Consider the following 27,101-nt stretch of genomic DNA (forward strand, 5'->3'; position numbering starts at 1 on the left):
GCATTTGCTAACCAATACCGAAAAACAAATGTCAGATCTTTACACTTCTCCTTACACCAAATGAAAAATGGTGAGAAGCCAGGGCTTCTTTGTAAGCATAGGCTGTTTAAAAGACTGAAAGAAGCCTTTTGTCTTCCCACCAGAGTTCTTTTAAAATTTAATGCAAGAAAATATAGTTTGTTAAATAAAGTCACTGGGTTATTTTTGGATAAAACCCACTTACATGTTTCTAAGATAACAGTACAATATGAATATCAGTAGGTTACACACACCTTACATTGGCTTTATCCACCCCCATTCCGAAACTGATGGTGGCCACAATGACAGGAACTGCCTCCTCCATCCATTCATTCTGGATGGATACTCGATCTGCTGCTTTAAGACCTAAATGATGAACAAGAATCTTATTACCTTTCTAAAGATAAAGAAAACACAAGACAGAATGCACAAAAAGAAACAAGCTGCTAAGGTGCATTTACACAGAAAGATTACTGTGACCAAGTGCTCACGATGATGTTTCAAGTAAACAGACTGCCGATGACCAAATAAGCAAAAGGCCCGTTCATCAAGTGAAATGATATTTTCTGCAGTTTAAAACATCAGTGTTTTCGTCAGTGCATTGTCTTGTGTAAACAGGACTAAAGCTGCTGAGAACTATGGCAGACAATGCCCACTGAAGGATCAGATTACGGTGCTCTGCTTGTGTAAAGGTACCTTCACACATAACGATTTCGTTAACGATATCGTTGCTTTTTGTGACGTAGCAACGATATCGTTAACTAAATCGTTATGCGTGACAGCGGCCAACGATCAGGCCCCTGCTGGGAGATTGCTGGTCGCTGGGGAATGATCAGGACCTTTTTTTTGGTCGCTGATCACCCGCTGTCATCGCTGAATCGGCGTGTGTGACGCCGATCCAGCGATGTGTTCACTGGTAACCAGGGTAAATATCAGGTTACTAAGCGCAGGGCCGCGCTTAGTAACCCGATATTTACCCTGGTTACCATTGTAAAAGTAAAAAAAAAAAAAAAAAAAAAACAGTACATACTCGCATTCCTGTCACGTCCCCCAGCGTCAGCTTCCCGCACTGACTGTGTCAGCGCCGGCCGGCCGTAAAGCAGAGCACAGCGGTGACGTCACCGCTCTGCTTTACGGCCGGTGCTTACATAGTGCAGGGAAGCTGACGCTGGGGGACGTGACAGGAATGTGAGTATGTAGTGTTTTTTTTTTTACTTTTACAATGGTAACCAGGGTAAACATCGGGTTACTAAGCGCGGCCCTGCGCTTAGTAACCCGATGTTTACCCTGGTCACCTGGCGACTTCGGCATCGTTGGTCGCTGGAGAGCTGTCTGTGTGACAGCTCTCAGCGACCACACAACGACTTACCAACGATCACGGCCAGGTCGTATCGCTGGTCATGATCGTTGGTATATCATTTAGTGTAACGGTACCTTAAGGCCTGCAGATTGGTATTTACTGATCAGTGGTCATTCAGTGCCTGAGTTGGGCCATGTAAACTGTCCATTATTCACCTGCATGGTAGGCCTTGGAGGGGACACCCCTCTTGGACATCTGAATTGCTACTTCTTCACAAGCCTCCCTGGTCCTACAGTATATGATTCCACAGCCTGGAAAACCCTATGAACATAGTGGTATGAGATCACATGGATTGAACCAAATACATGCATTAAAAATAACACAATTAACAGTTGTTCTATATAGAAATGTAGTGACAATTTTTATGATAAATTACGACCATTTATCATATTACCCCGGATGGTTTCTTTTCCCCCAGAGCTTTCAAGCAGAAGTCCTTCAGATTCCCATATGGATCTCCCAGTAGCTCTTTTAGCTGTATGTCGTAGAATAGATTGACACGGAAACAGGGCGTTTTAAACATTTCAATAGGCTGGCGCAGTTTCAGTGAAGCTATGATATCATCCTGCACTTGTTTGGTGGCAGTGGCAGTCAGGGCAACACATGGTGTCTGTGGCAGACGTGAACGCAAAGTTCCCAAGCGCTGGTAATCCGGTCGGAAGTCATGGCCCCACTCGGAAACACAGTGTGCTTCATCTATGATGAGGTAGGAGAGGAGACCTCTGGATAGCAGCATGTTAAGGGTCGGCTGGAAGGAAGAGGCTGCAGCCATTTCAGGGGTTATGTACAAGAGTTTGATCTTAGGGCTCTCGCTCTCCAGGTCTTGAAGGATTTTCCTACGATCTGCTACAGGCAACTTGGAATTCAGAGAACAAGCTTTAATCTTCAGGGAAATGAGGTGATCTACCTGATCCTAAACATTGTGAAAAAGAGAGAGAAGTCAGTGCGAAAAGAATCCATGAAGGGCGATTGTCACAATGAGAATATACGAACACAAGGTCTTCTTCAGCAGGCAAACCCGACAAGGTTTTCAATGGAAACCGCTTTAGGAAATGCCAGCAATTTTCTATTTCTCAAGCGTCTCTTTTAGCATTTTTTTAGTCATTCCCTGGGGGCATTTTCAATATTTTGAACCACCAGTGGATTTTCTCAGTGTTCTTCCAGAATTTTAGGAGTGTCTTTGTTTTACTAGTGTTATCTACGTGGTTTTTTTTAACTCCATTCAACAGTGTAGAAACCGCTAGTGGTTTTTCAAGTAAAGATGCTGACCAAAGCCTCAAAAAGAAGTCGGGGCATCTTTTGAGCCTTCCCATTCTTTTATATTGTAAGTAAGGAGCATCGTCCAATTGTAAAGCGACTCAAAAATTCTCATGTCACTTCTGCTAAGTGCTTGGAATTTTTGAAAATCTGAAGAAGTAAAAAGATGCAGAAAAGTCAGAACATACGAATAGTAAGGGTTTTTTTTATCATATAAATGAATATTTTATTCTGTTGAGCATATCATGGGTGCATTTTCAGGCAGTTTTCAGAGTCCAATCAGGAGGCAGCATTTTATAGAGTAGGAGGAGCTGAGTATATACCACACATGACAAGAGCCAAGGTGCAGACTATGCAAAGAAACCTCAGAACAGTGCTACACATAGTGGCAGGATGCAAAATGCAAGCGGGAACAGCGTATACCGAACACCACAACCAAGTAGCGGGAATTGTATACAGGAACATCTGCACAGCATATGGGCCAAATCCCCCTAAGTCCAAGTGGGAGACCCCAGAAAAAGTGGTGGAGAATGAAAGGGCTAAAATCCTGTGGGACTTCAAGATCCAGATAGATAAGAAGGTGTTGGCTAACCAACCAGACAGTGTGATAGTAGACAAGGATCAGAAGACAGCAATGATAATAGATGTGGCAGTGCCAAGTGACAGCAATATCAGCAAGAAGGAATATGAGAAGCTGGAGAAATACCAGGGCCTCAAAGGAGACCTGGAGAAGATGTGGAAGGTGAAGGCAACAGTGGTGATAGTAGCACTTGGAGCAGTGACCCCTAAGTTGGAAGAATGGCTACAAAAGATCCCAGGAGCAACATCTTAGCTCTCTGTCCAGAAAAGCGCAATGCTGGGAACAGCCAAGATCCTGCGCAGAACCCTCAGACTCTCAGGCCTCTGGTAGAGGACCCGAAAATGGCAAAGGACAAGAAAGACCACTTCCATTGGGGTTGAGAAGGAAGTTTTTGTCTTTTTTATGTGTGTTTGGGAGAAGGTTCAGTGTAAGCAGTGTTTTCTTCATTTGTAACTTTCTTCATTCCCAGCTTTCCAACCAAGTGGGTGATTCTATTCTTTGTACAGGTGTGCCTACAGGGATGGCCATCAATCACTGATAAGACTACCCACTTGGCTGAAATACCAAGAGTAGGCACAGGTCTAAATCAATGAAACAAGTTATGCTGACACTTTGCTTTGCAGAACTACAGTATATATCAATCTTCTCAGCTCATCCTACTCTATAACGTGGTATCTACAGGATGTACTGCATTTTCAATGTGACAGGTTCCTTTTAAATAACCAGTTAGACATGTACTCCAGATGATGGTTTATTTGGATCCAGAGTATAGTGCTGCAGCAGCCTCATGTCCCATGACTCTCCAAGCTGGTAGATCAGGGGCATATTAGAAATAACTCTTACACAAGTACAGTTTATGCCAAGCTGTGATATATCATCACATGAACAAAAGCACGGTCACTTTTTTGGCTACATGATCATTTAAATTAAAAGGATAATAAAATGGTTCTCTAAAAAAAGGAGAATTTTTTTTTATTGTTTGGCATATGTACAAAACAAACACACTTTAATCATTAAAATATCTAAAATTGCTGGATTTTGGCCCTGCTCCAGTATGCACCATTTCAGCTGTCATTCTCACACAGGCAGGGGTTGCGTGCCCGGCTCAGGGCATTAGCTAAGCCAGGCCCCTTCTCTAATTCTGAATTAGAAGAGGAGCTGTCAAGAAACCAGCAGTGAAATTCAGCATTCTACGCAGTTCTTATAAACAAAGCAGATGATTCAGGTACTTTATTTTACATTGGCCAAGCAATATAGAACTTTTTACTTGTCACGCAAACCCTTTACTGACTTGTTTATACAAAGGAGATCAAATAATGAACATTGATCAGGTATCTGATGACTGAAGTGTACACCTATGATCTTTCACTGCTGCATAGATCATTTACAATGTCTTTTTTTATATACACAGTTTTGCTTTTCCTGCCTCTCTCCAATGTAACCACATACGATAACATAGTATAAAAACCTTTTGCTAGCACAAATTCTGGGTATTATGTAAAGCTTTAAATAACAGTGTTGGCTACATTACCTGAATGAGGGCTATCAAGGGGGAGATGACAATGGTGATTCCTGCAGCGAGGACAGCTGGGAGCTGATAACAGAGAGACTTACCAGCTCCAGTAGGCATACACACAAACACATCTTTGTCACCTAAGAAAAAAAAAAAAGTCCTATAAGTGACTGGCCAATATACTACGTGACTGGCCAATATACTACGTGGCTGGGCAATATACTATGTGACTGGCCAATATACTACGTGACTGGCCAATATACTACGTGACTGGCCAATATACTACGTGGCTGGGCAATATACTACGTGGCTGGGCAATACACTCTGTCACTGTGCAATACGCTACGTGACTGGGCAATATACTACGTGGCTGGGCAATATACTACGTGGCTGGGCAATATACTACGTGGGCTGTGCAATATACTACGTGGGCTGTGCAATATACTACGTGGGCTGTGCAATATACTACGTGGGCTGTGCAATATACTACGTGGGCTGTGCAATATACTACGTGGGCTGTGCAATATACTACGTGGGCTGTGCAATATACTACGTGGGCTGTGCAATATACTACGTGGGCTGTGCAATATACTACGTGCCTGGGCAATATACTACGTGGCTTGTGCAATATACTACAGTACGTGGGCTGTGCAATATACTACGTGGCTGTGCAATATACTACGTGGCTGGGCAATATACTACGTGGCTGGGCAATATACTATGTGGCTGGGCAATATACTACGTGGCTGGGCAATATACTACGTGGCTGGGCAATATACTACGTGGCTGGGCAATATACTACGTGGCTGGGCAATATATTACGGGGCTGGGCAATATATTACGCGGCTGGGCAATATACTACGTGGCTGGGCAATATACTACGCGGCTGGGCAATATACTACGCGGCTGGGCAATATACTACGCGGCTGGGCAATATACTACGTGGCTGGGCAATATACTACGCGGCTGGGCAATATAGCGTACTACGTGGCTCTACTATATACTATGTGGCTGGGCAATATACTACGTCGCTGGGCAATATACTACGTGGCTGGGCAATATACTACGTGGCTGGGCAATATACTAAGTAGCTGGGCAATATACTACGTGACTGGGCAATATACTACGTGGCTGGGCAATATACTACGTGACTGGGCAATATACTACGTGACTGGGCAATATACTAACTGGCTGGGCAATATACTATGTGGGCTGTGCAATATACTACGTGGACATGCATATTCTAGAATACCCGATGCGTTAGAATCGGGCCACCATCTAGTATGCGTATGTATGTATGTATGTATGTATGTATGTGTGTACGTATATATATATTATCACAGTCTGGTCAGGATCTGGATTTTGCTGTCTGATCGGAGTCTATATTTTGGAGTGAGTAATTATTTTGAAGGTCTGTTTATACTTAAACTCCATGGTCTTTACTAATTTCAAGAAATGATGGAGGTTATACAGTCTTTGTGTGAATGGAAAGCATCAAGTTAATGGTGTCTGGGGACATGGCCTATGTAAAAGGGTCTTGCAGACAGATCTAGTTGTACACCAGTGATTTTCGCATCAGACAGAACATGAAGAAGAGAATTGAGAATTGGACACCAGGTACTTGACTTAGAAAGGCAACCATTACCTATTCATCTTCATGCCACCACTGATCTTTCCAATAAACTCTACCAATGAACCAATCACTCTCATTCTTGTCCCAGCCATTAAAGACAGACTACTTTATGAGCCATTGGGGCTACTAGAGAAGTAGATCTTTCTGAGTGTTATGCTGCCTTATTTACTGTCTTCTCTTCCCCAAGTCATGCACACACAACTGACCATACGGATGGTATAAGGTGTGAGAGAGAGAGAGAGAGACTTGAAAAATCGTTCCGGGCATGCTCAGAATGAAAAGACGGGATAAATCGCTGGATTTCTGTGTTTGACGGTCAGCGACGGATCCTGCGTCCATAGGCTTCCATTATAGCCGATGACGGGCAGCGCAGGACCAGTAGCTGAGCGATTTTCCGTCATGCAGAAAATTTCTCCACACGACGGACAGCTATTTTCCAACGGATCCAGTGCACGACGGATGAAGCGGATGGCCATCCGTCGTAATCCGTCGCTAATGCAAGTCTATGGGGAAAAAAAACAGGATCCTACAGAAAAATTTGCAGGATTCTGTTTTTTCAAAACTTGACGGATTTCGACAGGAGGAAAAAGATGGAAGTGTGAAAGAGGCCTTACTTGGGGAAGAGATGACAGTAAGTTACGCTATGGAAAGATGGTAAGCCAACAGAAGCATTACGATGCTATGGGCAATGCTCTCACAGAAATCACCAACCTAAACACTTTCAGAAAGAGCACACTCCTTAAAGGCAACAGCATTCCCTAATGGCAGTGAGGAGAATAAGGCGTCCTACAAAAAACTGTACAGGATTAACTGTGGAACATGCGAGGATGTGCTGGAAAATAGCTCTGATCCCTGGAGGCGCCATGTGGCAACATAAAGGACTCTGCTGATAATTTCAATAGGACAGAGTTCTTTTTTGGCCCAAATAGACACCTGCATGATAAAAGGGAGGTATGTTATGTCTGGTCGATGTATACTACAGAGGAAACATGTCTCACCTTTAACCACAGTGCGTGTTGCATTTTCCTGCAGATCTGAACGAAAAGTGTTAAATTCAAAAACTTTTTTCAGGGTGGAGAGAATTCGGCATTTAGAGCTTGTTGATGATGAGGATGCTGATGAGGATGAAGACTGGGGGTTCATTTCGAGATAATGTCCTGTAACAAACAAATTAGCAGTCAGTATTCATCGGAATATTACTGCCTAATGACTGAAAAGATTAAGCTGGAAAGAAAATGTAATACCAGAAAACGGTGACAAACAGAAGCAAAATGTAGATTAATTTAAAGAACATAATGAAAATATTCCTAGTACGCCCTGCCGTCATATGTGAGAACATGTTACAACCTCTAATACATATTTTTTGAGGATCTTTTTTACAATAAGGCTTTGTGCACACGTTCAGGATTTCTTGCAGAAATTTCCTGAGCAAAACCGAACATTTTCTGCAAGATATCCGCATGCGTTTTTTGTGCGTTTTTTTCCGGAGCTTTCCAATGCATTAAATAGCGGGAAAAATGCGAAAAATCCACAAAATTAATGAACATGCTGTGTTTTTTAACGCGATGTGTGTTTTCGCGGAAAAAAAACGCATCATGTGCACAAAAATTGCGGAATGCATTTTGCGAAAAATCTGCAACGTGTGCACACAGCCTAAATGTGAATAGTTTCAGAAACCATCTGCCTATCGCGCTTTTTTTGTATCTATGTCAGGTGTTATATTACAGTCTTACAACTATTTTGGAAAGATCTTACTTTAAAAATTCTTCAGGTGTGATCAACCTCCTCTGGAACCCATTCAAGTGGACATCAAATTTTCAGGAAGAGATGATGTTCCATCCAGGGTCTGCAATGGAAGTGACTCTGTGGATAGGACATCATCAATGAAGTTGTGCCCAGAGGAGTAAGGGGGCAGACTCTTAGACCACTGAGGTCCATGATTGGCTGCATTGGTCACATGGATATTCAATATGAGACAGCTCATAATCCACAAAAAAAACACCAGTATAAGATAAAAATGCTGAGAACATGCCAATAACAAGGAACGATTCCTGAAGCATCTTTCGCTTGAAAAAAAGGAAATTTTTTGACAACAGTAAAAAAAAAAAAAATGTAACAAGAACATACCCTAAGGACATATTCTGGTTGATTTAAAGTTGTCTCAAGTTATTTATATGGTTAAAATTGGAAAGTGCTTACAAAAACAAGCAACTTTGATACATACTTCTCATTTACTGAGGGATATTTGATTAGTTAAAGGGAACCTGTCACCCCCAAAATTGAAGGTGAGGTAAGCCCACCGACATCAGGGGCTTATCTACAGCATTCTGGAATGCTGTAGATAAGCCCCCGATGTATCCTGAAAGATAAGAAAAAGAGGTTAGATTATACTTACCCGGGGCGGTCCGATCCGATGGGTGTCGCGGTCCGGGGACTCCCATCTTCATAGGATGATGTCCTCTTCTGGTCTTCACGCTGCAGCTCCGGCGCAGGCGTACTTTGTCTGCCCTGTTGAGGGCAGAGCAAAGTACTGCAGTGCGCAGGTTCCGGGCCTCTCTGACCTTTCCCGGCGCCTGCGCACTGCAGTACTTTGCTCTGCTCTCAACAGGGCAGACAAAGTACGCCTGCGCCGGAGCCGCAGCGTGAAGACATGAAGAGGACGTCATCGTAAGAAGATGCAGCGGGAACGCCCCTGGGTGAGTATAATCTAACCTCTTTTTCTCATCTTTCAGGATACATCGGGGGCTTATCTACAGCATTAAAGAATGCTGTAGATAAGCCCCTGATGCCGGTGGGCTTAGCTCACCTTTGATTTTTGGGGCGACAGGTTCCTTTTAACAGCTTATTACCTAGGTTACCGGCCACCGTGCAGTCTCAGAGTGGTCGGTTAACTAGGCAAGTAGCACTAGCAGGCTCTGCACGGTTGTAAAGCTGGCCGGATCACTGGAGCCCCCCTATGCTGCAGAAGCAAAGCTACCTCCGATGAATGAAATGAGCTCAGGTCCCACCAGTTGTGATAGAATACTGCTTGTCCAAACTGTCACGCTTCAGGGGTAAGATGTGAGTGCGCCCCAGAAGAAAAGAAGCTGAGACAACACCAATGAGGAGTGCCTGCATCCCTGCACAACTCCATGTGGACTGTTCCGGAGCACTGTGCATAGGCATATACATTTGTCTTTGGAAAGTTTTCATACACAGCATCTTTAGAGAGAAAAAAAGACTCCAATCTTTCAGTAGCTTTGTAAGACATTGTAGCAGGAAGGTCCCACAGGACGGGTAGGGGGTCTCAGAGATCAGAACCCCTGATGACATGTAATAACGTCACAACATGGGAAACCCCATTCCTGCACTACAGATATAGGCCCGCACCCGAGAACATGGGGTATTACATAAACTAAAACAAATGTAGAAGGTAAACTTTGCCCCCAAGATTATCCTTGTAGGAACAGATGGCGGACCTAAATAACAAAAAAACGTAAAGGAGTATCCAAACAAACAGAAATGTGGAATCCACACTAGGACTACACAATAGTCATGGAAGAGTAACCCAAAGATCTCACAAGCAGGAGTCTGCTGACACCACAGGGGTAATGGCTGTTAGAAGGGTGGATTACCCCCAACTCCTCTCACCACACTGACTGTCACCTGGCAGCCTAAGAAGCTTATGGCTGAGGCATGGTGCTAGGTCTCAGGAAAGGAGTAACAAATCAGATGCCAGCTTTCATTTTACCACTGCTGGTGTGAAGGTGAAAGCTGCACTCTGATTGGTTGTTGGTTCTCACACCCAATACCCCGCTGCCTGCACCATGGCCCCGTGTATAGCAAGCAATGCTGCGAGCCCCAGCGCCACACAGACAGCCACTAACTGTTCAGCCGAGCGTCATCTCCCCGCAAACTTCCTCTGAACTTCCGCCAGTCCCGGCGCACAGTAGTGACGTCACCGGACCCAGGCACGGTTACCGTGGCGACTACGGCTCGCCTTGCTTCCGGTTCTAGGAGGACGTCACAGCGAGCGACCACGGCAGAGATGGCGGCGAATCGGAAGAATGTGCTGTCCTCGCTGGCCGTGTATGCCGGGGACTCGGAGCCGGAGCAGGACAGTGACGGGGGCGTGGAAGGTGAGAATAATGGCGGGGGTGATATGGTGCCATAGGTGAACTACCTGAGGAGAGAAAACATGGCTGCTCCTCACAGGGCTCTGCCAGTAGGAAAAATGGCGCTGGATCTCAGGAATCCTTTTAATTCTTTAAAAATGTCTCCTGTTTCCAGTTTTCTTCGTTCTTCCTTCCAAGATCCATCATTTTTACTTCTTTTCCCGTCTATTTAGGCTTTATGGGCTTTTTTGCAGGACGAGTTGTAGTTGTGAATGACTCCATTAAGCTTACCATATAAGCTAGTGATAAACGTAGTGATGACGCCCCCAAATGTGGGGTTTTGGGAGGGTTTGTGTTTCCGTTGTTCATTGTGCGCTGATAATCGCCCAGGCCGTGCGGCTTCTTCAGGTCGGCACCATTGCGGGGGCCACACTTGAATAGATTTTATTTTTCATTATTTTAGTTCTGATCTTTGTATAAGATGCCAGTTTTGGGTCTTGTCGTACTTCGAAACCAATAACTTTCTGCTTCAATGGATCTGAATTAGATCTTGTTCATACATGGCGATGTGTTGTCTTTAAATACACCATTGTGTGGTGCATACAGCGCTTTAATCGCTTTGTTTATTGTATTTTTGGAGGAGCAATTTTGACTTTTTTTTTTTTTGCTTCAGACAGTTGCAAACCCAGGTAGTGGTAATACGTCCCAAAAGGCACTAAGAACCATAGCAATACCAAAAAAACAAAAAAGTGCCAGGACAATTGTTTCAAGATATAATTTATAATTAATCGATTTTTATTAACTTCAAATATAATTATCTGCGATATAATTGTCTAAGGGGTACTTCCGTCTGTCTGTCTGTCCTTCTGTAATGGTTATTCGTTCGCTGATTGGTCTCGGCAGCTGCCTGTCATGGCTGCCGCGACCAATCAGCGACGTGCAAAGTCCGGAAGAAAATGGCCGCTCCTTACTCCCCACACTCACTGCCCGGCGCCCGCATACACCCCTCCACCAAGTGGCCAATTCCTGATTGTAGGGTGGCTGCCTTATCGGTATTATTGCACCTGTGTATCTGCCATCTTAACTTGGGCCCGCTGCACCTTGGTTAGTGCAATTGTTGGAGGCCTTGGACTGGTAAGCATCTCTGCCTGTGTACTGGTGTTTTTTTTGTCTAGAATAGTGGAGGTTTTTCCTCTTACGGTGTTTTTCTAGCTCTATCCTTGTCCGCTCAGCCATCTTTTCCTTCAGATCAGTACGCACATCAGCCATCACCTCTCGTATGATCTCTACTGCAGGGTTTGGGCCATAGAATGCCAGTCTGTTCTTTACCTCCCTCTGGAATTCAGTCTCCTCCACGTTCACATTGGGGGGCGCTGCACTGTCGTGTTCCATGATGGCTGCTATCAAATCCGCTTTTGTTTTGATGCTGGCGATTAACCCTCGGGCTTCCACCAGATCTTTTAATGTAGTCCTCTTTAACAGGGGTGTCAAACTGCATTCCTCAAGGGCTGCAAACAGGTCATGTTTTCAGGATTTCCTTGTACTGCACAGGTGATAATTTAATCACCTACACACATAATGATTCCAGCACCTTGTGCAATGCTAAGGAAATCTTGAAAACACGCATGGTTTGCGGCCCTCGAGGAATGCAGTTTGACACACCTGCTCTTTAACTTCTGGTAGTTGTTTTCCATTCATTCGTTTCCTCCTGTAGAAGAGGTATCAGATCCCACTGCTGCCACCAGTGTAACGGGGTCTACCAATCTGGGGTACCTCTTTCAATACCACCCCGTGTTTCAGGAGGTCCACTTTGCTTTGGCTGGAGTCTGAATGAAGGACATTGGCTGGAATCCCTTGATTACATGGGCGCATATAAAATCTCACTGCTTCTCCACGTATTTCCAGTCTGACAACACTTTATTCACAGGACACAGAATATATCACACAGATACAGAGGGTAGACCAATAGAAAAGCAGCATGCCAGACATACATTACAATAGCCGCAGGGGGCCGGAGCCTGCCGATATTTACTGTGGGAATTACAAAGGTGGGGGGAGGACAGAAGGGGGATATCTTGTCCCCTCTGCCCAGGGGCGCAGCCTGTGGGCTGATGCATCTCACATGGAACCTATTATACATATATATAACTCAACATATTCTGGGTGCTGTGGGGTTCCGTAACACGTAACAATTAGGTCTAGCAGTGCCCCACTTGTTGGGTCCTGAACCAGTTATGAAAGGTAATTGCCTCTCATAGTTGTCCAAAACCGATTACCTTTGCTGCAACTGCAGGTTTCTGTTCCCCAACCTATTTCAGGGTAGTTGAAGTCCCCCATAATAATGACTTATCCTTGAGTCGCAGCTTCATCTATTTGTTTTATGAGGATATTCTCCGTGGCTTCCATTATTTTTGGAGATTTATAACAAACCCCTACCAGTAATTTATTATTTTTTCCCCCTCCCCTTATCTCCACCCACAGGGACTCTACATTTTCATTAGATTCACCTATATTATCCCACAGGATGGGTTTTACATACAGACACACACCTCCCCCTCACTTATCCGTTCGGTCATTTCTGAACAGGCTATAGCCCTGCAAGTTAACAGCCCAGTCATGGCTCTCATCCAGCCATGTCTCAGCTATCCCCACTATGTCATAATTATGCTCCAACAACATTAATTTGAATTTGTCCATTTTGTTGGCGAGGCTTCTGGCATTAGTATACATGCACTTTATGTATCTCTCTGCACCTCTATTCTTTCTTAAATTATTAATTGTTCTAACCCCACCCCCCATGCCACCGCCACCCCCAGTTTCATTATTTGTACCCAGATCTCTATCTGCACTATCTCCCCCTCCTATAAAATGAATCCCCTTCCCCCCATTCCCTAGTTTAAACACTCCTCCAACCTTCTAGCCATTTTCTCCCCCAGCACAGCTGCACCCTCCCCATTGAGATGCAGCCCGTCCCTAGCGTAGAGCCTGTAGCCAACTGAGAAGTCGGCTCAGTTCTGCAGGAATCCAAACCCCTCCTTCCTACACCAATTCTTGAGCCACTTATTAAAGGGAAGATACCGCGTTTGTAGGTCATTAATAAATCACTGTAATGTAGCATAACATGCTGCTATAAGCAAGTTTGAAATGCATGTGAAACAGATTTCATGTGTTATATGAGTTTAAAGAATGCACTGGGGGCTGACATCTTGGTTTTGCAGCAGTAGCAGGGCACTATCAGTGTCAGATTACGGCACCCCATGGACATAGGAGATAATAGACCGGTGTGGACCCTATCTGTAACATTGCAGCAGCATTAGCAGTGAGCTGGGCACGCCTCTGTGGGCTGCACAACTCACTGCTGTAGGTGTGACTAGCTGCCATTTTATTATAGCCCTGTGCTCTCTATCACAGGACAGAAGAAGCCCTCACTGCTCCTCTGTACTCCAAGCAGGCACGTCCTCTGCTCCTCACAGGCTGCCCTGTGTGCTTCTCCTGCCATGTCTCCCCCTCCCCCTCACACACAGTCCCTGTGATCTCAGGTAAGCTGCACTCACAGCCTGCAGAGAGGGAGGTGGCACCTGGAGAGAGAGAGAGCAGGGCAGCTGACAGGACAGGGATTAAGGTGGGGGATGGCAAGAATGTTGTTCACAAAAAATGCTGCTGAGTCCACTGTGTTCTGCTCCTCTGTAACCAAGCTGTGCCTCTGATGCAGTAACTGCTGGTGATAGCAGGTCACAGGGCAGTCACACACAAAATGGCTCTGCCCTGTGATGCTGCTCTGCAGTCTTACTGTTAGGAGCAAAATTGGGGCAGTAACTGCTGACATCACCATTTCCCTCCCCTTTTGGGTGGTCTAATATCCCTGGGGCAGAGCTGCTAAATCTTACTATAGCTGCTTGAGGTCTAAAACGGAAAATGCTCCCCCTAGTGGTAAATATGTATATTTGTAGAAAAATATATAATATTTTTCATATAGAAATGTTTGCAAACAGTGCAAACATTGCATTAATACATTTTAATTACTATTTTAAGCTTAATTTCACAAAAAAACAAAATGCAAGAAAACTGGTGGCACCTTCCCTTTAACCTCCCTAATCTCCCGTTGCCTTTCTGGCGTGGCACGTGGTACAGGCAGTATTTCAGAGAATACCACCTTGGAGGTCCTTGCTTTAAGCTTGCAGCCTAAAGGTACCGTCACACTAAGCGATGCTGCAGCGATACCGACAACGATCCGGATCGCTGCAGCGTCGCTGTTTGGTCGCTGGAGAGCTGTCACACAGACCGCTCTCCAGGGCCCAACGATGCTGGTAACCAGGGTAAACATCGGGTTACTAAGCGCAGGGCCGCGCTTAGTAACCCGATGTTTACCCTGGTTACCAGCGTAAAAGTAAAAAAAAAAAAAACATTACATACTTATCTTCCGCTGTCTGTCCCTGGCGCTCTGCTTCTCTGCCCTGTGTAAGCACAGCGGCCGGAAAGCAGAGCGGTGACGTCACCGCTGTGCTTACACAGGGCAGAGAAGCAGAGCGCCGAGGGACAGACAGCGGAAGATAAGTATGTAGTGTTGTTTTTTTTTTTTACTTTTACGCTGGTAACCAGGGTAAACATCAGGTTACTAAGCGCGGCCCTGCGCTTAGTAACCCGATGTTTACCCTGGTTACCAGCGAAGACATCGCTGAATCGGTGTCACACACGCCGATTCAGCGATGTCAGCAGGAAGTCCAGCGACCAAATAAAGTTCTGGCCTTCTAGCTCCGACCAACGACATCACAGCAGGATCCTGATCGCTGCTGTGTGTCAAACTGAACGATATCGCTAGCTAGGACGCTGCAACGTCATGGATCGCTAGCGATATCGTTTAGTGTGACGGTACCTTAATTCTTTTGCGTTTTTGTCCGAATGCGTCCACTAGTCACTAAATCAACATCTTTCCTTTTATCCCAATCACTCCAACCACCTAGTAATGACAAGGTGTGTATGTAACGAATTAAATATGCAGTAGGACTCGGGAGAGGAAGAAGATTATTTTGTTTACTGTTCTTTTCTTTGATACCTCTAGTTCTCTATTGCAGATGAGAATGGAGGGTTAGTGTCCCGGTCATATGGACAAGATGAAATGTCCCGGGTGGAAGAGGATGGATCAAACAAAGAGGATGAAGAGTCAAGCCAGCACTCTGTAAGTAACTTAGGTTGCATGGAAGGCCGCACCACCTGACCTTATCAGCTATAATCTTTTATATTAATAATCTGATAGATCTGAAAGTCGGGGTTCAGCTACATCTTTATAGAAAATCTAATAGCAGCAATATAGATGTACAGAAAATCATTGTGCAACTATGTGGACACTAGTCTTCAAATGAAATGCTCCATATCCAAATGTAGACTAGAAAAAAACAAGCTGTTTTTGCAGTATGTAGTTCAGTATTTAGAAACTGTGGTAGTTATAGAAATAGAATTAGTATGTTCAGCGGACCAGAATCAAACAGTGCATCTAAGCTTACTGGGTCGTGACGTTGGATCAAAACCACTTGTCTGAAAGCATTTGTTTGTATATGTGCTGAATAAGCGTTACAATGTAACAACTTAATGACCGCCAATACTCATTTCTACTGACCTAAGGCTACTTTCACACTAGCGTTAACTGCAATCCGTCCCAAAAACGTCTTTTTCCCGAAAAAACGGATGCGTCAAAAAACTGCAAAACGTATGCAACGAATACAGCATTTCGACGGATCCGTCGCAAAACCGTCGCAAATCCGATAAACGGTTCCGTTGAAATGCTGGATGCGTTGCATACGTTTTTTCCATCCGTTGCATACGTTTTTACGACGGATCCGTTTTTAAAATGGGAGGCACCAAAATTTGATTGGCTACTGGAAACTAGGGAAATCTATATACTGACTGTATTTACAGCCCATCTTTGAGGGTTTTAGTTTAGTGGCAATGATGGATGGTGTAATTGGGAGGATTTCGAGTTTGGTTACTGAAGTTATATTTGAGACGAATCGCCTGGATATCATAGTGCGGGAGAAGGAGGCGGCAGCAGAAAGACGGATGATGCAACGGAGAAGGCGACGATTCTGGATACATCCAATCAATGAGCTGCGGATGACCAGGGGTGTCCAGTCCACTCTATCTGGAGTTGCGGTGCAACCCCCAAAAATTCTTTAGTTATGTACGGATGAGGATGGAGCATTTCGATTATTTGGTTGGAAAAATAGAGGATGTCATCCAAAGGCAGGACACAAGGATGAGGCTTGCCATCACACCGGCGGAGCGGCTCATGGTGACACTGCGGTAAGCATTTTTTCTTTATGTCATTGCTCATATTGAATGTGAGTACATGCTGCAGAGAATACTGCGCTGACACATTGCGCCGCATTTACTGTAGCATGTCATTTGTTGGTTTATGTGAGGCCATTCCACTTGTTTTTTTTTCTTGTGTCATTGGTCATATTGAATGTTATTACATGCTGCAGAGAATACTGCGCTGACACATTGCGCCGCATTTACTGTAGCATGTAATTTGTTGGTTTATTTGAGGCCATTCCACTTGTTTTTCTTGGTTGATGGTCTGTGCAATTTTTTTTTACATTTTTTTTTATTTTTCCCTGCAGCTTCCTAGCTACGGGTGAGTCTTTGACTTCACTCCATTTCCAATTCCGGCTGGGGATTTCCACTATTGGCGGAATTGTGAAGGACACATGTCGTGCGATTTGGGACACTTTACAGCTGGAGTATATCCCACAACCAACAATGGAAATCTGGATGAGAAGTTCCGAACAATTTGAGCGAATGTGTAATTTTCCAAATTGTGTTGGTGCTGTGGACGGCAAACACATTAGGATTGCAAAACCGGCAGGAACAGGATCAGAGTACTATAACTATAAAAAATACTTCTCAATTGTACTCATGGCTATTGCTGACGCCAACTGCCGATTCCTTGCTGTGGATATAGGAGCGTATGGCCGGTCCAACGACTCCCAAGTGTTTAAAAACTCTCCGATGGGTCGCTGCCTGTATGGAGATACATACAATTTCCCGCCAGCAAGACCGCTCCCAGGAACCAGTGAACCAGCCATGCCATATGTGTGTGTAGGTGATGAAGCCTTTCAACTGTCGCCGCACCTACTGAAACCATACAGCAGCCGTGAATTACACCGCACCAAGCGGGTATTTAATTACCGTCTTACCAGAGCAAGAAGAGTGGTAGAGTGCTCTTTCGGTATTTTGACAGCAAAGTGGAGAGTTCTGCTGACGGCAATAAAACTGGATACAAAAACTGTAGACGATGTTGTCAAGGCATGTGTGGTGCTCCATAATTTTGTTATTTCAAAGGAGCCCGTTACCTTGGATGACGAACAATTGGAGACATCCTTGTGGGATTACCGAAGTGCCTCTGTTCGCTCCACAGGTTCTGTTACTAGGATGAGGGAACAGTTTGCTGAATATTTTTTGTCACCTGTTGGGCGGATTCCATGGCAAGACATAATTGTGTGACTTTTTTTTAATTTTTTTTCTTTTTTTTTTCCAAAATTTTTTGGTAGCAACTGCCACAAAAAAAAAAAAAAAAAAAACAGTGTGTGTGGTTTGCTTGCTAATATAATATAAAACCATTTTGTTAAACCTTGAAAACGTCTGGTGTTTCTTTTCACTTAACCTTTCATATTTACCTTAATTAATGAACACACACACACAGTAGATTGTAAACCAGAATTATGTTTATTTCAAAAAATATATTTTTTGTGGGTAATTTTCCCACACAATTTTTTTTTTGGTAATTTAAAGAACCTTTCTTTTTTTGGCAAAAAAAAACTATGTACAAGTACATTCCAGGTTCACAGGTCCTGGTATTGTTGGGTGGAGTAACTATGGGAGGAGGGGCTGGAAGGTTGGACCACGTCGGTAGGTGGGATTGGGGAAACCCTACCTGTTGCGTCTGTAGTGGAAGGGGGGGGGGAAACAGGAGGCTGACCAGAGGGGTGTTGTGTTGGGGTAGGTGGAAAACTTACTGGGGAAGGAAAGCTGGGCAAAGATGAAGAAAACACGGGTGAATACATTTGGGTTGTGGGCCGGGTTGGGTATTGGTAGTGATGTTGATATTGAGAGTGATGTGGATATTGGGACTGGCGGTGATATTGTGGGGCATGGTGTTGAAATTGGGACTGGGATGTGTGGGGAGGTGTGGGGGTAGATTGGGGTTCGTTAATTACCTTCAGCAGAGCGTTATGGCAGCTATTCATTACCCGCATCTGCTGATCAAAAGAAAGCTTTTCCATGCTCCTGAGCATGGACTGAAAAAAAAGATTGGCTGGAGCTTGACTTACATCTAAATGCAGTCTATCCAAGCGACTGCTGATTTCATGGTGGTTTTCACTCATGCGTGATTGCATCATGCTGAAACCAGCAGTCACTTGTTCTCCCAAAATTTTAAATGAATTTTGGAAGCCTGCATTTAGATGCAAGAACTCAGGAGCATAGCTCCTTTCCTGACCCCTCTGACGCTGCCGCCATGAACCTACCGGTGGTGTAGAGGTGGCAGGGTCAGAGGGGTGGGGTAAAGGGAACGCTATCTGTTGACCATCAGATGCGAGTAAGGAAGGCTGCACTCCACTGGTAGAGGCGGATGAAGTGGAGGGGACAGAGGGGTGAGAGGTGTGGGGCCTACCGACGTGGTCCCCGGTGGCGGACTCAGGAGGGATCGCTTCAGAGGGTGCAGAGGTAGATGCAGGCGCACGGTGGCTGGAGTAGGTGCTGTGAAAGAAAAAAAAATAAGTTAATATATTGATATGAAAAAGGCCGGACTGAAACAAAAGTTTTGTGATTAGACAGGTTCTTACTGTGATGTTGAATACTTACACTCTACTCAGCATGGTTTCCCTCAGGAAGGAGAGGTTCGGGCCATATCTGTACCTCCTCTTCTTCCTTGCTGCTGAGCCACTCGGGGCCTGCATCTCCTCGTTAAACTCCCTCTTAAAGCGATCCCTCAATGACCGCCACCGCTTCCTAACCTTGGTACCTGTGAAGACAGGAATGAAGAAAAAAAAAAAAATATTCGTAAATGCAAGACATTACATTCAGCTCAAAACATCACTGAAAAGTGAATACTTACATAGTTTGCTCTGCTGCTGTGGAAGAAGGTCCTCCCACCTCGCAAAGATGTTCCGGCATACTTCCAACCAGAGCCGACGGGTGACACTGGTATCAGCATGCCTGCGGTCAGCCATGTTCCACAGTGGCTCCCGTTCACGAACCTCCTCGATGAGGGCTTCAATATCGATATCTGAATCGTATTCGGGAGCACACTGTGAAGCCTGTTAGAACAAAAAAAAAAGAAAGAATTAAAAATTAGTAGACTGAAAGCAAAAAATTAACAATTGAAGCCCCACAAAAAACCGACTCACTGATGGCCGACCGCGGCGTCGAGTCCGCCGACTCTGGGAGCGCCTGGGAGAACCTTCATGCTGTGCTGGACGTTCAGCAGCACCAGCAGCAGCAGCAGCAGCAGCAGCAGCAGGAGACTGAAATAAAGGATAAAAAAATTAGCTTTAATGTATGTATATGTTTTCTGTGTTACGTTATATTTGAAATTCTGTTTTGTGTACGGTGCAGTGTGATGTGTGAAGCAAGTGTTTCACCACTACTTACACTTGGTTCCTCCTCCACTTCGATGTCTCCACCCGTCTCGGTCCCTTCCGACAGCTCCTCATCGGATTCTGATTCCTGTTTAAACATAATAAATGCATGTAGTGACTCAAAATGATGTAAATTTTTAAAAAAAAAACAAAAAAATTTTTTTTACTTACCGATACCTGCTGTGGAGGAGGGCTGCCGGAAGAGGACATTGTGTGGCTGTGGTCCAGGTGGCTGTGGTCCTGGTAGGTCTGTAAGTTAAAAGACACTTGCAATCTGCTCTACACATTGAAGTAGCAGATTTGGAGTCTTCAAAACTTACTTTTCAGGTTTTCTGGATGTGGGCCAGGTGGCTGTGGTCCAGGTGGCTGTGGTCCAGGTGGCTGTGGTCCAGGTGGCTGTGGTCCAGGTGGCTGTGGTCCAGGTGGCTGTGGTCCAGGTGGCTGTGGTCCTGGTAGGTCTGTAAGTTAAAAGACACTTGCAATCTGCTCTACACATTGAAGTAGCAGATTTGGGGTCTTCAAAACTTACTTTTCAGATTTTCTGGATGTGGGCCAGGTGGCTGTGGTCAAGGTGGCTGTGGTCCAGGTGGCTGTGGTCCAGGTGGCTGTGGTCAAGGTGGCTGTGGTCAAGGTGGCTGTGGTCCAGGTGGCTGTGGTCCAGGTGGCTGTGGTCCTGGTAGGTCTGTAAGTTAAAAGACACTTGCAATCTGCTCTACACATTGAAGTAGCAGATTTGGGGTCTTCAAAACTTACTTTTCAGATTTTCTGGATGTGGGCCAGGTGGCTGTGGTCAAGGTGGCTGTGGTCAAGGTGGCTGTGGTCCAGGTGGCTGTGGTCCAGGTGGCTGTGGTCAAGGTGGCTGTGGTCCAGGTGGCTGTGGTCCAGGTGGCTGTGGTCCAGGTGGCTGTGGTCCAGGTGGCTGTGGTCAAGGTGGCTGTGGTCCAGGTGGCTGTGGTCCAGGTGGCTGTGGTCCAGGTGGCTGTGGTCCAGGTGGCTGTGGTCCTGGTAGGTCTGTAAGTTAAAAGACACTTGCAATCTGCTCTACACATTGAAGTAGCAGATTTGGGGTCTTCAAAACTTACTTTTCAGATTTTCTGGATGTGGGCCAGGTGGCTGTGGTCAAGGTGGCTGTGGTCAAGGTGGCTGTGGTCCAGGTGGCTGTGGTCAAGGTGGCTGTGGTCCAGGTGGCTGTGGTCCAGGTGGCTGTGGTCCTGGTAGGTCTGTAAGTTAAAAGACACTTGCAATCTGCTCTACACATTGAAGTAGCAGATTTGGGGTCTTCAAAACTTACTTTTCAGATTTTCTTGATGTGGGCCAGGTGGCTGTGGTCCAGGTGGCTTATGCCGGTCAGTGTGGTCCCTACTCTATCTGCAATATAATAAGTATAATGGATTGAAAGTTAGACCAAAGCAGAAATAGGTAATGTTTACCACTAAACACCATGTTAAAATGAGAAAAATATGTGAACACCCAAACCCAAAAACTGGTGCACGTTATACCATTCTTTTCCATGTCCCAAAAACAAAAAAAGGTAAACTGTGAGACACCTTTAAAAATATTTTTATGTTTTAAAAAAAAAACAATTACCTCCCCGAAATAAAATTTCAAAGGATAACCTTTATTAAAAAATGACCACTCAAACAACTCTGTATTGCATGTGTAACCATTGGTACATACACCTGATTTAAATTTACCTTTAAGAAATTATACTACGGACAATTTTTTAAGAAACATTTTATTAATATATAATTTTTTTCTTTTTTTTTTTTTTTAAATCACAATGGAGCAGAAATGCTCTTTATTTTAAAATACAAGTACATCGAATGGGAATGGTTAAGTAAATTTAAAAAAAAAAAATATAACCTCAAGCTGCAGACCATTAGACTTTGCAATAATACATCCATTTTAATAAACAAAAAAAAAAAAAAGTGCACAAAACACTATACTAAAGGTACTGTCACACTAGACGATATCGCTAGCGATCTGTGACGTTGCAGCGTCCTCACTAGCGATATCGTCCAGTGTGACAGGCAGCAGCGATCAGGCCCCTGCTGTGATGTCGCTGGTCGGGGAATAAAGTCCAGAACTTTATTTGGTCGCTGGACTCCCCGCAGACATCGCTGAATCGGCGTGTGTGACACCGATTCAGCGATGTCTTTGCTGGTAACCAGGGTAAACATCGGGTAACTAAGCGCAGGGCGGCGCTTAGTAACCCGATGTTTACCCTGGTTACCAGCGTAAAAAAACAAACAGTACATACTTACATTCAGCTGTCTGTCCCCTGCCGTCTGGTTCCTGCAATGACTGCTGGCCGGAAAGTGAAAGTGAAAGCACAGCACAGCGGTGAGTCACACAGCGATGACTCACCGCTGTGGCTGTGCTCTGCTTTCACTTTACGGCCAGCATTCAGTGCAGTAACCAGACGGCAGGGGACAGACAGCTGAATGTAAGTATGTACTGTTTGTTTTTTTACGCTGGTAACCAGGGTAAACATCGGGTTACTAAGCGCGGCCCTGCGCTTAGTTACCCGATGTTTACCCTGGTTTACCGGGGACCTCTGGATCGTTGGTCGCTGGAGAGCGGTCTTTGTGACAGCTCTCCAGCGACCAAACAGCGACGCTGCAGCGATCCGGATCGTTGTCGGTATCGCTGCAGCGTCGCTAAGTGTGACGGTACCTTAAAGGTACCGTCACAATGAACGATATCGCTAGCAAACCGTGACGTTGCAGCGTCCTGGTTAGCGATATCGTTCAGTTTGACACACAGCGGCGATCAGAATCCTGCTGTGATGTCATTGGTCGCTGCAGAAAGTCCAGAACTTTATTTCGTTGCTGGACTTTATGTAGACATCGCTGAATCGCCGTGTGTGACGCCAATTAAGCGATTTGTTCACTGGTAACTAGGGTAAACATCAGGTTACTAAGCGCGGCTCTGCACTTATTAACCCGATGTTTACCCTGGTTAACAGTGTAAAAGTAAGAAAAAACACAAACACTTCATACTTATGTTCCGCTGTCTGTCCCTCGGCGTTCTGCTTCTCTGCCCTGTATAAGCACAGCGGCCGGAAAGCAGAGTGGTGACGTCACCGCTCTGCTCTGCTTTACGGCTGGCTGGCGCTCACAATGCAGAGAAGCACAGCACGGGGACAGACAGCGGATATTTTTTTTTTTACTTTTACACTGGTAACCATGGTAAACATCGGGTTACTAAGCGCGGCTATGCACTTAGTAACCCCATGTTTACCCTGGTTACTGGCATCGTTGGTTGCTGGAGAGCTGTCTGTGTAACAGCTCTCCAGCGACCAAACAGCGACGCTGCAGTGATCCGGATTATTGTCGGTATTGCTGCAGCGTCACTCAGTGTGACGGTACCTTAATTAGTAAATACATCAAAAATCAATATTAACCAATATGGCATTGACAAATGCACATGCAACCAACAAGACGCACACAAACATACCTGCAAGCCGAGTCATAACGCAAGCATAACACATGAACAGTCGCAATATTGACGAAGGCATAATAAGGTGCAGGCACGTGAACACATACATACAAAAGCACACAGCAGTACAAAAATAAACACACACACCCACACACACACACACACACACGGCCATCAGTCCTCCGGCTGGAGCTTGATATCTTCACAGTGGCAGGCCTCACGGTGGATCTGGACTGTAGCATGGCAATGGCTGTTGCAGGATGACGGCAGGCCTCAGGTTGGATTCAGGTTTTATAAGCTCTTGCTATAGTCAGTACGTCATACACAAATGCGCACACACACACACACACACAAATGGCAATATACTCACACTGTTGTAGTGTGTCTGGTCCTTGCTGCCAGGCTGGGCTCTTGGTGTCCGGCAGGGCTCTTGGGGTCCAGGCTGGGCTCTTGGGGTCCGGCTGGGCTCTTGGTGTCCAGGCTGTGCTCTTGGTGTCCGGCAGGGCTCTTGGGGTCCAGGCTGGGCTCTTGGGGTCCGGCTGTGCTCTTGGTGTCCAGGCTGTGCTCTTGGTGTCCGGCAGGGCTCTTGGGGTCCAGGCTGGGCTCTTGGGGTCCGGCTGGGCTCTTGGTGTCCAGGCTGTGCTCTTGGTGTCCGGCAGGGCTCTTGGTGTCCGGCAGGGCTCTTGGGGTCCAGGCTGGGCTCTTGGGGTCCGGCTGGGCTCTTGGTGTCCAGGCTGGGCTCTTGGTGTCCGGCTGGCTGGAGGCTTCTTCTTCTCTCTGAGTCTTGCTGGCATATGTGGGGGTTGAAGGCCCAGACCAGGTTTATATAGATTTGGGGATGTCTGGCCATTTAGATAAAAACACCTGTTTCTGAGCATGCTCAGTAGAAAAAAACGTATTGCAGCGCTGCATTGCGTCGTACGACGTGTCTCGACGCATCCGTCGCTCATAGACTTTCATTCTAGCAAAAGACGCATGCCGACGAATGCGCCGAGACACGTTTTATTGGCGGAGACAAAAAACGTTACAATCTTCTTTTTTCCAGACGACGTGTCGCCTCTTTTCGACGCATCCGTCGAAAGACGTATACCGACGAATGCAAATCCGTCGCAATACGTCGCCAATACAAGTCTATGGGGAAAAAACGTATGCAGCAAAATATTTTGCTGCATACGTTTTTTCTGCAAAACGACGCATTTTAACGTATTGCAGTTAACGCTAGTGTGAAAGTAGCCTAAGAGATGAAAAAATAGCCCCTCCTGAAAATGCAGCAGATGTTGGATGTATTCTATAGCTGCATCAGCCACTATCGGTGTTGGCACGGTTCATGGCCGTTTAAACCCATTAGATGCTGTTTTTAAAAGTGGCATTTAGATGGTTAATTGCAGGAGAGGGCTTTTTATTTAAAGCACCACTCCAGTGGGGTTTTTTATTGTGAAGAAGTAGCACTTCTAATCTAAGCTGCCCCTAGTCTTACACTTATCTGCTGCCATCTTCTCTTTTTATGGCCATCGCAGTCATATCTTTTAGTGACAAGATGGTTCCGATGAAAGGTGAAGGCACCAGTGGGAAAGACCGAAGGCCTCATTCAAAAGTTCCTTTTTTTTTTTTTTCCCCCACACATCACACACAAGAAAATCAGACTGAGTATTCTGATCAGAGTTTAAAGGGAACCTGTCACCCCGTTTTTTCAAGATGATATAAAAATAGCGCTAAATAGGGGCAGAGCTGGGCTTTAAATTAGTGTGTTTTTGGAGCCTTTATTCCCCACCTATGCTGCCGAAATACCTTTGTAAAGTTGCCGTTTTGGGCTGTCACTCACGCTGGTCTGGTCATATGGGCGTGGTGACAGCGCTGTTTCTCCCCCAGATCTCTGTTGGTGGCGTAATGGTGTGCGCATGCCCAGCAGGCGAATCCAGTGCGCAGGTGAAGGAAAAAAGCGCGATCTGCGCTATTCCGCGGTTTATTGGTGGGCGCGGCCATCTTTGTGAGGCCGCGCGTGCGCAGATGGTACTTTTCGGCTTCCCGGGGCTTCAGGAAAATGGCCGCGAAAATGGACCCATTGATTTGTATTGCAGATTTTGATTCGACCCTGGGATCAAAATTGGACGTGTTTCCAATATTTTCTGCGGATCACGAAAATCAGACATCTGAATGAAAGCTAAGGTCAGGGACCTTAGATTAGAAGCACCACATTAGTGGTTGCCATGGCAGTACAAGGCCAGGTCACGGCCTCTAGGTCTGCCAGCTACGATGGACTGTGAGAATGTTGGCAACATTTTAGTGGAAAAAAAGTATATAATTTTTCATTTTATTCACTCCACTTTGCGATAGTTTGATAAACATTCACAGAAATTTGACAGCAATTTTAAATGTTTGAGGGGTATTGTTTTCAAAATGGTGTCCATTTTGCGGTTTGTCCATATGTAGGACTCTCAAATTCACTTCAAAACTGAGTTGGTCTCTAAAAAAACTATGTTTTGTGAACTTCCTTAAAAAAGGAAAAATTGCTAAACATTTAGGCATCCAAGCAAAATAAAGGGAGATGTGAAAAATGATGCTGAAGCAAAGTAGACATATTGAAATATTAACTTTTTTGTGTACAGGGTGGGCCATTTATATGGATACACCTAAATAAAATGGGAATTGTTGGTGATATCAACTTCCTGTTTGTGGCACATTAGTATATGGGAGGGGGAAAACTTTTCAAGATGGGTGGTGACCATGGTGGCCATTTATTTTGAAATCAGCCATTTTGGATCCAACTTTTATTTTTTTCAATGGGAAGAGGGTCATTTGCCACATCACACTTATTGAGCATTTCACAAGAAAAGCAATGGTGTGCTTGGTTTTAACATAACTTTATTTTTATTTTATTTTACAGGCTTCCAGTATCCGTTGTTTCAGATGCGGCACATCTCGTATCGTAAGGCAATTGTCTATGCTGTGAAGATACGAGATGTGCAGCATCTGAAACAACGGACACTAGAAGCCTGTGCTAGCATTTCTTCTGCGGTGTTACCATCAGTGTGTCAAGAGTGGGAGAAGAGGGTTGTATTGACAATCCAACACAATGGGCAGCACTTTGAACACATTTTATAAGTGGTCATAAACTTATAAATAACTCAGGAACGAATAAAGTTACGTTAAAAACAAGCACACCATTGTTTTTCTTGTGAATTTCTCAATAAATTTGATGTCACATGAACCTCTTCCCATTGAAAAAAATAAAGTTGGATCCAAAATGGCTGCCTTCAAAATGGCCGCCATGGTCACCTCCCCTCTTGAAAAGTTTTTCCCCTCCCATATACTAATGTGCCACAAACAGGAAGTTGATATCACCAACCATTCCCATTTTATTGAGGTGTATCTATATAAATCGCCGACTCTGTAGTATAGCTACCGATATGTTTAAGAGTCTAAATATTCAAAGTTTGGAAATTGCTAATATCTGTTAGTCACAAAATTTCCAATATATTCATTAATGCACTGGTGTATATAAATCCCTTTAAAAGCATATATTTATTTAGAAATTATAAAACATGCACCTATAAACCCCTGTGCACAGTG

At 44.9% G+C, this 27,101-nt stretch overlaps 4 protein-coding genes across 7 annotated transcripts in view; 2 read left to right on the forward strand and 2 right to left on the reverse strand.

Annotated features, from left to right (window-relative positions):
• RECQL5 (RecQ like helicase 5) overlaps window positions 1-10,291 on the reverse strand; it is a 109,430-nt gene extending 99,139 nt beyond the window's left edge. Inside the window, exons 1-6 of one of the 3 annotated variants that reach the window (XM_069752031.1) lie at window positions 10,228-10,291; window positions 7,360-7,518; window positions 4,747-4,868; window positions 1,773-2,291; window positions 1,534-1,639; window positions 273-384 (exon numbers count right to left, since the gene is read on the reverse strand). In XM_069752031.1, the coding sequence (XP_069608132.1) occupies window positions 273-384; window positions 1,534-1,639; window positions 1,773-2,291; window positions 4,747-4,868; window positions 7,360-7,504 (1,004 nt within the window). In that variant the 5' untranslated portion in view covers window positions 7,505-7,518; window positions 10,228-10,291. Of the gene's footprint in view, window positions 1-272; window positions 385-1,533; window positions 1,640-1,772; window positions 2,292-4,746; window positions 4,869-7,359; window positions 7,519-9,338 lie in introns of all 3 variants that reach the window. The other 2 variants (XM_069752032.1, XM_069752033.1) reach the window with 2 other exon arrangements.
• Window positions 10,292-10,334: 43 nt separating this feature from the next.
• The window catches only part of SAP30BP (SAP30 binding protein), a 95,820-nt gene continuing 79,053 nt past the window's right edge, over window positions 10,335-27,101 (forward strand). For both annotated transcript variants that reach the window (XM_069752036.1, XM_069752037.1), the window contains exons 1-2: window positions 10,335-10,479; window positions 15,528-15,631. In XM_069752036.1, the coding sequence (XP_069608137.1) occupies window positions 10,389-10,479; window positions 15,528-15,631 (195 nt within the window). In that variant the 5' untranslated portion in view covers window positions 10,335-10,388. The remainder of the gene's footprint in view (window positions 10,480-15,527; window positions 15,632-27,101) is intronic.
• On the forward strand, window positions 16,628-17,970 carry LOC138664950 (uncharacterized). The gene is made up of 2 exons (XM_069752035.1): window positions 16,628-16,752; window positions 17,073-17,970. Exons 1-2 carry the CDS (start codon window positions 16,637-16,639, stop codon window positions 17,953-17,955), a joined length of 999 nt encoding a protein of 332 aa, XP_069608136.1. The 5' UTR covers window positions 16,628-16,636; the 3' UTR covers window positions 17,956-17,970.
• On the reverse strand, window positions 18,242-20,206 carry LOC138664949 (uncharacterized). The gene is made up of 5 exons (XM_069752034.1): window positions 20,104-20,206; window positions 19,860-19,976; window positions 19,568-19,769; window positions 19,315-19,474; window positions 18,242-19,209 (listed from the first exon to the last, which is right to left on the reverse strand). The coding sequence occupies exons 1-5, from the start codon at window positions 20,188-20,190 to the stop codon at window positions 18,294-18,296; spliced, it is 1,482 nt and encodes a 493-aa protein (XP_069608135.1). The 5' UTR covers window positions 20,191-20,206; the 3' UTR covers window positions 18,242-18,293.

This window comes from Ranitomeya imitator, chromosome 2, assembly GCF_032444005.1.
Source record: "Ranitomeya imitator isolate aRanImi1 chromosome 2, aRanImi1.pri, whole genome shotgun sequence".
Taxonomy (NCBI): domain Eukaryota; kingdom Metazoa; phylum Chordata; class Amphibia; order Anura; family Dendrobatidae; genus Ranitomeya; species Ranitomeya imitator.